Source organism: Homarus americanus, unplaced genomic scaffold (assembly GCF_018991925.1).
Source record: "Homarus americanus isolate GMGI-L3 unplaced genomic scaffold, GMGI_Hamer_2.0 scaffold51128, whole genome shotgun sequence".
NCBI lineage: Eukaryota > Metazoa > Arthropoda > Malacostraca > Decapoda > Nephropidae > Homarus > Homarus americanus.
This window is the reverse complement of record NW_024732934.1, coordinates 51,812-64,413: the sequence shown is the minus strand read 5'-3', so window position 1 is coordinate 64,413 and position 12,602 is coordinate 51,812. Positions and strand designations below refer to the sequence as shown.

The window sequence follows — 12,602 nt, the reverse complement described above, 5'->3', positions numbered from 1 at the left end:
TTGTGAGTCATGGATGAGTACTACTGCCTGGGTGACATGATCAGTGCTGGAGGGGGTGCTGAAGGCTGCTGTGTTGTGAGTCATGGATGAGTTCTGTTGCCTGGGTGACATGATCAGTGTTGGAGAGGGTGATGAAGGCTGCTGTGTTGTGAGTCATGGAATGGGTTCTGCTGCCTGGGTGACATGATCAGTGCTGGATGGGGTGCTGAAGGCTGCTGTGTTGTGAGTCATGGATGAGTTCTGCTGCCTGGGTGACATGATCAGTGTTGGAGAGGGTGATGAAGGCTGCTGTGTTGTGAGTCATGGAATGGGTTCTGCTGCCTGGGTGACATGATCAGTGCTGGATGGGGTGCTGAAGGCTGCTGTGTTGTGAGTCATGGATGAGTTCTGCTGCCTGGGTGACATGATCAGTGTTGGAGAGGGTGATGAAGGCTGCTGTGTTGTGAGTCATGGAATGGGTTCTGCTGCCTGGGTGACATGATCAGTGCTGGATGGGGTGCTGAAGGCTGCTGTGTTGTGAGTCATGGATGAGTTCTGCTGCCTGGGTGACATGATCAGTGTTGGAGAGGGTGATGAAGGCTGCTGTGTTGTGAGTCATGGAATGGGTTCTGCTGCCTGGGTGACATGACTATGTTGGAGGTGCTGACAAGCAAGCAGAGTCATGGATGAGCACTGCTGCCTGGGTGACATGATCAGTGCTGAGGGGTGTTGCAGGCTGCTGTGTTGTGAGTCATGGATGAGTACTACTGCCTGGGTGACATGATCAGTGTTGGAGGGGGTGCTGAAGGCTGCTGTGTTATGAGTCATGGATGAGTACTACTGCCTGGGTGACATGATCAGTGTTGGAGGGGGTGCTGAAGGCTGCTGTGTTGTGAGTCATGGATGAGTACTACTGCCTGGGTGACATGATCAGTGTTGGAGGGGGTGCTGAAGGCTGCTGTGTTGTGACTCAGAAGAGGCTGCAGCCTTTATTGGTGATAAGAGGACTGATCTTGTACTGTAATTTGAAGGGATAGAGAGAAGCTTAATGTTGAAATAAATGAAGAATAAGTTTATTTATTTATTGTCATATAATATTGAAGTAATAAAATAATAATAATAATAATAATAAAAATACAATAATAATAATAATAATAATAAACACTATTATAAACACAGGTACAGAAATATACAGGCAAGACCATGTAATGAATACAGTTCTGGTGACGAAACATAACCTAACCAAAATACTAATATTTAACACAAACCTCATGAGATAAATTTGGGCCCCTAGTATTATATATGGTTCAGCCCCCCACCCTGCCCCCCCCCACCCCCACCTCAATTACTCTCCCCACCTTATCTCCCAGACTATCCTCCCCAGAATACCCAATATACAGTTTAAATTAACACTGTACACCTCCCTTCCCCACTCACACCCCTCCCTCCCCCCTCCCTCTCGGTGTCTCCCAAACCCAGCTGACCTCCCCCTCCCTCCCAAATCCCACTCAGCTAAAATTTGAAGGATCGGTGAATCGTGACGTTAAGATATAGAAGAGGGCCGGCAGAGGCACCAGGGCACAGAGGGGGCCATGTAGGACTCCTTCCCTCAGCTGGGTGATGGCAAGGAGTCCCCAGTGTCCTAGCAAGATGACCAGGTTTCTCACTTCCATGACGCATTCCATTAGTAGACCGGGTATTGACTGTGGGGAGAGTGACTGTTAACTGGTCTGGTAGTGACTGGTGTATTGACTGTGGGGAGAGTGACTGTTAACTGGTCTGGTAGTGACTGGTGTATTGACTATGGGGAGAGTGACTGTTAACTGGTCTGGTATGACTGGTGTGTTAACTGTGGTAATTAACTTGTGTATTAACTGTAGAGAGAGTGACTGTTAACTGGTCTGGTAGTGACTGGTGTGTATTGACTATGGAGAGTAGCTGTTAACTGGTCTGGTAGTGACTGGTGTGTGTGACTATGGGAGAGTGACTGTTAACTGAAATGCTGGGTAGCAGGCTGGTGGTATTGCTGTGGTAATTAACTTGTGTATTAGCTGTAGAGTGACTGTTAACTGGTCTGAGTAGTGACTGGTGTATTGACTATGGGAGTAGCTGTTAACTGGTCTGGTGGTGACTGGTGTATTGACTATGGTGGCTGGTGGCTGGGTCACCAGGCCATGACTGAGGTGTGTTAACTGTGTGTGCTTGTATTAACTGTAGAGAGTGACTGTGCTGGTCTGGTAGTGACTGGTGTATTGACTATGGGGAGAGTGACTGTTAACTGGTCTGGTAGTGACTGGTGTATTGACTATGGGGAGAGTAGCTGTTAACTGGTCTGGTAGTGACTGGTGTATTGACTATGGGGAGAGTGACTGTTAACTGGTCTGGTATGACTGGTGTGTTAACTGTGGTAATTAACTTGTGTATTAACTGTAGAGAGAGTGACTGTTAACTGGTCTGGTAGTGACTGGTGTATTGACTATGGGGAGAGTAACTGTTAACTGGTCTGGTAGTGACTGGTGTATTGACTATGGGGAGAGTGACTGTTAACTGGTCTGGTATGACTGGTGTGTTAACTGTGGTAATTAACTTGTGTATTAACTGTAGAGAGAGTGACTGTTAACTGGTCTGGTAGTGACTGGTGTATTGACTATGGGGAGAGTAACTGTTAACTGGTCTGGTAGTGACTGGTGTATTGACTGTGGGGAGAGTGACTGTTAACTGGTCTGGTAGTGACTGGTGTATTGACTGTGGGGAGAGTGACTGTTAACTGGTCTGGTAGTGACTGGTGTATTGACTGTGGGAGGTAGCGGGATTGCTAACTGGTCTGGTAGTGACTGGTGTATTGACTGCGGGGAGAGTGACTGTTAACTGGTCTGGGTATGACTGGTGTGTTAACTGTGGTAATTAACTTGTGTATTAACTGTAGAAGTGAACTGTTAACTGGTCTGGTGGTGACTGGGTGTATTGACTGTGGGAGAGTAACTGTTAACTGGTCTGGTAGTGACTGGTGTGTGTGGGAGAGTGAGCTGTTAACTGGTCTGGTAGTGACTGGTGTATTGACTGTGGGGAGAGTGACTGTGCTGGTCTGGTGGTGACTGGTGTGTTGACTGTGGGGAGGTGACGGTTAACTGGTCTGGTAGTGACTGGTGTATTGACTGGGGAGGTGACTGTGCTCGTCTGGTACTTGACTGGTGTGTTAACTGTGGTAATTAACTTGTGTATTAACTGTAGAAGTGACTGTTAAACTGAACAGGTAGTGACTGGTGTGATGACTATGGGAGGTGACTGTTAACTGGTCTGGTATGACTGGTGTGTTAACTGTGGTAATTAACTTGTGTATTAACTGTAGAGAGAGTGACTGTTAACTGGTCTGGTATGACTGGTGTGTTAACTGTGGTAATTAACTTGTGTATTAACTGTAGAGAGAGTGACTGTTAACTGGTCTGGTATGACTGGTGTGTTAACTGTGGTAATTAACTTGTGTATTAACTGTAGAGAGAGTGACTGTTAACTGGTCTGGTAGTGACTGGTGTATTGACTATGGGGAGAGTGACTGTTAACTGGTCTGGTATGACTGGTGTGTTAACTGTGGTAATTAACTTGTGTATTAACTGTAGAGAGAGTGACTGTTAACTGGTCTGGTATGACTGGTGTGTTAACTGTGGTAATTAACTTGTGTATTAACTGTAGAGAGTGACTGTGCTGGTCTGAGTAGTGACTGGTGTGTGACTATGGGGAGAGTAGCTGTTAACTGGTCTAGTAGTGACTGGTGTATTGACTATGAAGTGACTGTTAACTGGTCTGGTATGACTGGTGTGTTAACTGTGTGTGAGTGCTTGTGTGTGTGCTGTAGAGGTGACTGTTAGCACTGGTCTGGTGGTGACTGGTGTATTGACTATGGGAGTGACTGTTAACTGGTCTGGTATGACTGGTGTGTTAACTGTGGTAATTAACTTGTGTATTAACTGTAGAGAGAGTGACTGTTAACTGGTCTGGTATGACTGGTGTGTTAACTGTGGTAATTAACTTGTGTATTAACTGTAGAGAGAGTGACTGTTAACTGGTCTGGTATGACTGGTGTGTTAACTGTGGTAATTAACTTGTGTATTAACTGTAGACAGAGTGACTGTGAACTGGTCTGGTAGTGACTGTGTACACATAATAAATCACTAGTTAATCTTTATAAATTAAATATTATACAAAAATTATCACTTAAAGATTATAAACATTTAATTTATGCTGATGATAATCCAACCTCAACCTAACCTAACCTAACCCAACCTTAACCAAATGTGAAACGATTTCCTCCAATTCTCAGCACTAGGAATATTTAGCCACAATCACATTATTATCGGGATTTATCGGGAATTTTGGTCTTTTCCCGATGTCCCGATAAGCCAGCGTCAGTGAGCTAGTGGGCCGAGTTAGACAGTGGGCCAGTGAGTTAGTTGGCCAACCTTACAATAAAATGGCCCCAGATCTAGGATAAAGGGCCCCAAGATCTAGGATAAAGGGCCCCAGATCTAGGATAAAGGGCCCCAGATCTAGGATAAATGGCCCCAAGATCTAGGATAAATGGCCCCAGATCTAGGATAAATGGTCCCAAGATCTAGGATAAAGGGCCCCAGATCTAGGATAAATGGTCCCAAGATCTAGGATAAAGGGCCCCAGATCTCCAAGATCTAGGATAAAGGGCCCCAAGATTCAGGGATAAGGGCCCCAGATCTAGCATAAAGCCCCAAGATCTAGGATAAATGGCCCCAGATCTAGGATAAATGGTCCCAAGATCTAGGATAAATGGCCCCAAGATCTAGGATAAAATGGCCCCAGATCTAGGATAAATGGCCCAAGATTTAGGATAAAGGGCCCCAAGATCTAGGATAAAGGGCCCAGATCTAGCATAAAGTGCCCCAAGATCTAGGATAAATGGGTCCAGATCTAGGATAAATGGCCCCAAGATCTGTAGGATAAATGGCCCAAGATCTAGGATAAATGGCCCCAGATCTAGGATAAATGGCCTAAGATCTAGGATAAAGGGCCCCAAGATCTAGGATAAAAGGCCCCAGATCTAGATAAATGGCCCCAGATCTAGGATAATGGCCCAGATCTAGGATAATGGTCCCAAGATTCAGGATAAATGGCCCCAAGATCTAGGAAATGGCCCCAGATCAGGATAAAGGGCCCCAAGATCTGGGATAAAGGCCCCAGATCTAGGATAAAGGCCCCAAGATCTAGGATAGGGGCCCAAGATCTGGATAAATGGCCCCAGATCTAGGGATAAAGGGCCCCAGATCTGGACAAATGGCCCCAGATCTAGATCAAAGGGCCCCAGATCTAGGATAAAGGGCCCCAGATCTAGGGATAAAGGGCCCCAAGATCTAGGATAATGGCCCCAGATCTAGGATAAAGGGCCCCAGATCTAGGATAAATGGCCCCAAGATCTAGGATAAATGGGCCCCCAGATCTAGGACAAATGGCCCCAAGATTCAGGACAAAGGGCCCCTGAGCTGGAAGGGCCCCAAGAGCTAGGATAAAGGGCCCCAAGATCTAGGATAAATGGCCCAAGATCTAGGGATAAAGGCCCCAGATCTAGGATAAAGGGCCCCAGATCTAGGATAAAGGGCCCCAAGATCTAGGATAAATGGCCCCAGATCTAGGATATCTAGATGGCCCCAAGATCTAGGATATGGCCCCAAGATCTAGGATAAAAGGGCCCCAAGATCTAGGATAAAGGGCCCCAGATCTAGGATAAAAGGGCCCCAGATCTAGGATAAATGGCCCCAAGATCTAGGATAAAGGGCCCCAGATGTACACACAAACGTTTAGGTGTCACCCTACTCACGATGGGGTTAATGTTCCCGGGAAGAAGAAAAATAAAAAAAGTCGCAAATTGTAATATCCTGAATGATTGATTGGTTGATTGATTGGTTGATTGATTGATTGATTGATTGGTTGATTGATTGATTGGTTGATTGATTGATTGGTTGGTTGATTGATTGACTGGTTGATTGGTTGATTGATTGTGGTAATATCATCCCTGGTGACTCAACAGCTTAGTTCACTATGTTGCTTAATTAAAAGCTTAAAACACTTAAATAAAATAACGGAAGGTAAAAAATATTATAAGTAATAAATAACGTAAATAACAAGTAATAAATAACATAAATAACAATAAATAACATAGAACTTTCATAAAAAATATCGTAATAAGGAATCATTATAACATGGGGTTAAATCAGGTAATGTCCAAGCGTGTCAGACGATCGTATAACGTTAACGACATCATTAAAAACAAGTCTGGTCGTTATATGTCCACTTGGAGGCTAAGGGCAGTCTTGTAGGTGTAGTGAAGATGTTACTATGACTCACACACAGCCTCTAGGAGTCTCTGTTTGCTACACAATGTCAGGCTTCACCTCAGAGGCACTTCGCAGTCACAAAAACAGAGTAAAAACACCAGTCGGAAAAACACCAGTCACAAAAACACCAGTCACAAAAACACCAGTCACAAAAACACCAGTCACAAAAACAGAGGAAAAACACCAGTCACAAAAACAGAACAAACGATTAAAAAAAAAACGACGACACGAGTTTTTTTGTTACAAAGGTCAACACTTACAGTTCACTAATATTGTAACTCAAAATTTTATAATACGACGCCAGTTCCTTCACCATCACTGTGCCTTAGTGTGAGACGTGAACCAAACTTAACCTAACCAAACACCTAACTTAACACCAGGTGGAGCTAGGGTGTCTACGGTAATCATCAGGTAATTCTCAACAACATCATATGGCGATACTATATTAAGCAATCATGGTAATATTTAACACATATATATATTAATACAGATTATAATATATAGGTGTGCGTTTATTATGACACACACACACATGACTGACCTGGTCTAGCTGGAAGGCAAAGTGAGCAGCATTTGAGATGATGGAGAGGATGATCACCATGTATGGGAAGGAATAATCTGAAATAATAAAAAAAATATACATAAATTTTCTTTCTTTTACGAGCCACAGGTCATCAGCCCACCCAGGCACACCCGGGTACAGATCATCAACCCACCCGGGTACAGGTCATCAACCCACCCGGCCACAGGTCACCAACCCACCCGGCCAAAGGTTTTATTAATGTACAGAGAAGCATCTTGTTTAAAGTGAGACAGATTGTATGGAAACACAGAAGGCAGAGCATTCAACAGTGTGAGGAAAGAAGGATGTACACTGTGACACCAGCCCATGGTACACAGGATGCTACTTGTGTTACTTGATGTTTCTTGTGTTACTTGATGTTTCTTGGTGTTACTTGTGTTACTTGGTGTTTCTTGTGTTACTTGGTGTTACTTGGTGCTTCTTGTGTTACTTGGTGTTACTTGATGTTTCTTGTGTTACTTGGTGTTACTTGGTGTTTCTTGTGTTACTTGATGTTTCTTGTGTTAATTAGTGCCACTTGTGTTACTTGGTGTTTCTTGTGTTACTTGATGTTACTTGTGTTGTTTTGTGTTTGTGTTACTTGGTGTTTCTTGTGTTACTTGTGTTATTTGGTGTTACTTGATGTTACTTGTGTTACTTGGTGTTTCTTGGCATTACTTGTGTTACTTGGTGTTACTTGTGTTACGTGGTGTTTCTTGTGTTACTTGATGTTACTTGTGTTACTTGGTGTTACTTAAAGCTACTTACACCACAAATGTTCCCAGATTAACCAATAACCACATCACATTAACTGGGAAATAAACTGATACATAACTGGGAAATAAACTGATACATTAACTGGGAAATAAACTGATAAATTAACTGGGAAATAAACTGAAAAATTAACTGGGAAATAAACTGTTTCCTTACATATTAGTCCGGCTCCGACTGCATGGGTGACAATGAGGGCCGGCAGGAAGTACAGGGCCGAGTAGATGGCCGTCTTTCCTCGGCCGGGCAGGAGTTTGGACGGGAGTATCAGCCAGACTAGTAACATCACCATCAAGCATAATGTGTAGAAAACAAACACCATAGAATATCTGGAAGAAAAACTGTATTAAAACACACACACACACACACACATTATCCACATGTATGGTAAAAATACCTACATAAGCCTTTCACACACACATGTACACACTAACAGGACCTGATACACTGTCACACACTATGGGGACCAACTTGAAAAAAACAGATTACACAAACGAAAAATTTTATAGATTTAAAATGTTAAAATTCGAGGATATTAACACCTACTGCTGTGCCCTCTTTGTTTACAAATCTGTGACTCACTTGCTTGACAATAATTATTCCCAGTTCCGTAATAATCAGAGATACAACTTAAGGCCCCCAGAGCTACTAAGACCACCCCCCATGTGCTCCTCTCAGTCCCAGACCTCCATAAAATATCCCAGTGTGAAGGTGTGGAACAACTGACCCATCCCAGCAAAGACTCCGCTCCCTTCCTTTAAATCTCTTAAAAAATATCTATTGTCTAAGTAATAATATTTCTTGTTATACCTACTATATATTCTTGCTTATATTGTACCACCAAAACCATTATATCAGAAATTATCATGTAAATAAATAAGTAATTACTATTGCAATAAATATAATACCCAACTAGTCATAATCCTGACGGCTCTGTCCTCTTGTTCCACCTTAATACACCCCTTGTACTGCTTCCCTCCCTTATTATTAATGTATATCAACTCAACTGTAAAATATGCATAACAGGTAGTTCTGCTATAACGCGATAATTGTGTTCTTGTAAAATATCGTGTTATAGAAAATCGCGTAATAGAAATAACAGGGCTTATGGAGAAAATAGGGTTAGGTGCAGATTACTCGAAATCGAAAAAATTTAGTAGTTAGCCTAACACAAAGGATAGCACAGTCTAAATAAATGTTACATTCATATCTAATAATGAAATCATACAGTAAATTTAACACTTTACCTTGAAAAAATATGAATGTAACTTGATGGGGGAGAAGGGTGATTTTGAGGTTGATAACATCAAGCTTCTCTTCAAGTGTTATATCCTTTCTTTTACGATAATCACCGGGAATTCTATCATCAGAATGCTTTTTGGAGATATTCTTCTTTACCATATTCACAGTTAATACCACAAAATTGGAGAAATAGTAAGCAAAAATCGCGTTATAGCAAACAAGCGATCGCGTTATACAAATATTGTTCCGAATTCATAAATCGCGTTAGAGCAAATTCGCGTTATCAAAACACGCGTTATAGCAGAACTCACTGTATACTTATAATACAAATGTAATAAATAAATAAATAATGAAGTGATAACCGAGGTAACATGTTGTTATTACCACCATACTACTGTACTATTGATACTAAATGCTACATAATACTTCCTTGAGATAAATGTATAGTATATATCAGGTGCCTACACACACTATCAAGATATGTACACACCATCCACATATGTACATACCATCCACATATGTACACACTATCCACACACACACACAGACAGACCCCAATACTCACAGTGGGTAGACAGCCTCCTGGGTAGAGTGCAAGACTCCCTCATAGTTAGGATCAGGGTTGTGGAAGAGTGGATACCAGTCAGCCAGTTTACGAATTTTACACGAGCGGATGTTGAATGATCCATAGGGCTCTGTTACTAGCAGCGTCACCACCGCCGCCACGCCAACCTCCACGATGGCCGATACATATAGAGCCATTACCTCTCGTGTGAACCTGTGTGATAAGGGTCGTTAGTACTGCTGACCTGACCTAACTTAACCTAACATAAACTAATGTAACTTAACCTAATCTTCCCTAACCTAACCTCACATAATGTTCAACATCAACAAGCAATAACAAATGTCAACAATAACATCAACTTACGTTCTTCTCTTAGCCGCTGCGTCTATACAACCAAGATGGAACGTCAGAGGTAACAGCCCCATGAACCCGAGGTAGAGTTTGTCGTAGAACTCTGGGGCGGCGCTACACTCTTCACAGGCGCTGTAGTTGTTACGTCTCAGGCCCCTCTCGCACGCCCCACACGCCGATCACGAGCCATTAACTAGCCTCGTGCGACCGCAGTAACGACCAGGGCAGTTTGATAGGCTGGTCACGACTCCTGGAATGACACGTATCATTAATAAATAAAAACAGAACCTAACCAAACCTAACGTAAACCAAACCGAACCTAACATAAACCTAACCAAACCTAACGTAAACCTAACCAAACCTAACGTAAACCTAACCAAACCTAACATAAACCTAACCAAACCTAACATAAACCTAACCTAACATAAACCTAACCAAACCTAACATAAACCTAACATAAACCTAACATAAACCTAACCTAACATAAACCTAACCTAACCTAACATAAACCTAACCAAACCTAACATAAACCTAACCTAACATAAACCTAACCAAACCTAACATAAACCTAACCAAACCTAACATAAACCTAACCAAACCTAACATAAACCTAACCAAACCTAACATAAACCTAACCTAACATAAACCTAACCTAACCTAACGTAAACCTAACCAAACCTAACGTAAACCTAACATAAACCTAACCAAACCTAACATAACATAAACCTAACCTAACCTAACATAAACCTAACCAAACCTAACGTAAACCTAACCTAACCTAACATAAACCTAACATAAACCTAACATAAACCTAACATTGTAGTGATGGGTTGTCAGACCACAGCTTACATCTCAGAAACAGTCCAGACTTGACCCGACATTAGGGGGGTCAAGTGTAGGGTAACTCGCGGCTGACCAAGGGTTATAAATCAGCCAGGCTCCCCTCCCATGTGACACATGTAAGAAGGCACCGGCCGACTCTCTCCCAATATATACAATAACCTACACCACAGAAGAAGTCCAGACCTGACCTCACATTAGCCAGGGCAAATGTAAGGAGACCCTTCGCCGCCCCCCCCGATCAGCTCAACCTGACGGCTCGCCTCCCAATATATAGGACGTCCTAGTCCTCCCTCTACCTAGAGTGAGAGAGAGACAGAGAGAGAGTGTGTCTTGTAACCAAGAAGGGCCAGCTACCACGTCCCCAGTCCCGCTCGAGAGAAGCCCGCCACTAAGTGTAACGAAGTCTCAGCCGGGTCCACCGACAGAGTGCTGTCAACTCAACGTGTAACAGTAAGTGCTGGCTGTGTAGACGGTAGAAGTGCGGTGATCCCGAACCTCCCCAACGATCGACTTAGTGAAGTGCCCATTCTAATTGTGAGGTTAGGTTATACGAGAATACCATAGTCTATCATAAATTGTGTACGAACCCCCCCATTAACCCCCCCTATTGAACTAGTAAAATAAAGCTGTAACACGCATTGGTGTTTTATATACTACACTTGTACTGAGCCTGTGTTAATATACAGTGTTGACATCACACCCTCGAGACACGCTACCATTTCCTCTCGCTATAATATTCTACTACTATAACCTCCTAACTTACCTCTTCATGTGAGATTTTGTCTCATTACAACATAAACCTAACCTAACCAAACCTAATCTAACCTAACCTAACCTAACCAAACCTAATCTAACCTAATCTAATCTAATCTAATCTAACCTAACCTAACCAAACCTAATCTAATCTAATCTAACCTAACCTAACCTAACCTAACCTAACCTAACCTAACCAAACCTAATCTAACCTAACCTTTAAAAATATTAAGAATTACTTTCGAGTTTATGGTCAGACTTTCATAACTACAGAACTTGTCAAGATGAGGACGTGTAGAGCAATGTCTGTGTGACGGAAACAACACATTTATTTAGTGAGATACAACCATATTAAAACCTACAGGTTATCTACAGGCTACAGGTGTCTACAGGTTACAGGTTATCTACAGGCTGCAGGTGTCAACAGGTGTCTACAGGCTACAGATATCTATAGGGGCCTACAGGCTACAGGTGTCTACAGGCTATACCCTAGTTGACCATCACCCCACCTTTCTCATAATGGAAGCCTTTAGTCTCCTTGAAGGTCACTACCCCACCCACGACACTCAGTAACACCAGTATAACCAAAGTGTTTCCGGCAGACATATTTTATGGCCTTAATTAAGGTTAAAACCGTCCTAGTGAGAGACAGTCGGCCATCATGTAAACAACACTTGGCACTATGTTGGTTCTGTTACCCCGGACGGATATATAATTCATATATTATTGTAGACATTTTATATACATTAAAGTGTATTTAAATTTATTACAATAAATAAATAAATGTTTTATTTTGATTTTAATTGGATTTTTAATGTTTAATTTAACATATAATTGAGTTAAAAATTTGTTTGTGGTATTTATTGTACATTAATATTCTCTAAGCGATGTCTTAGCCAATCAGCATTCATCTTTTTTCTTCTTCCTGACCAATCACAAGCCTTTCTTTAATATGTGAGTGATCATACGTATAAGTTTATTTACAAATTATCAAAGCAACAAATATAATTAATTATATTTATTTCGAACAAAAAATCATTAAATTATATAATAATTTTTTATTAAGACGATATATAATAATATCTATCTAATTACTAGTAAGATTTTTATTACTTTATATGCTTTCAACAGAGTACCTAAGATTTATATATTTAACACTAACAACTGCACTTATTGC

General features: G+C 41.9%; 1 protein-coding gene across 1 annotated transcript; it reads right to left on the bottom strand.

Annotated features, from left to right (window-relative positions):
* Positions 1–1,436: 1,436 nt before the first annotated feature.
* LOC121869214 (JNK1/MAPK8-associated membrane protein-like) lies at positions 1,437–12,103 on the bottom strand. The gene is made up of 6 exons (XM_042370454.1): positions 11,935–12,103; positions 9,842–10,079; positions 9,479–9,691; positions 7,831–8,000; positions 6,880–6,956; positions 1,437–1,682 (listed from the first exon to the last, which is right to left on the bottom strand). The coding sequence occupies exons 2-6, from the start codon at positions 9,901–9,903 to the stop codon at positions 1,488–1,490; spliced, it is 717 nt and encodes a 238-aa protein (XP_042226388.1). The 5' UTR covers positions 9,904–10,079; positions 11,935–12,103; the 3' UTR covers positions 1,437–1,487.
* Positions 12,104–12,602: the final 499 nt, after the last annotated feature.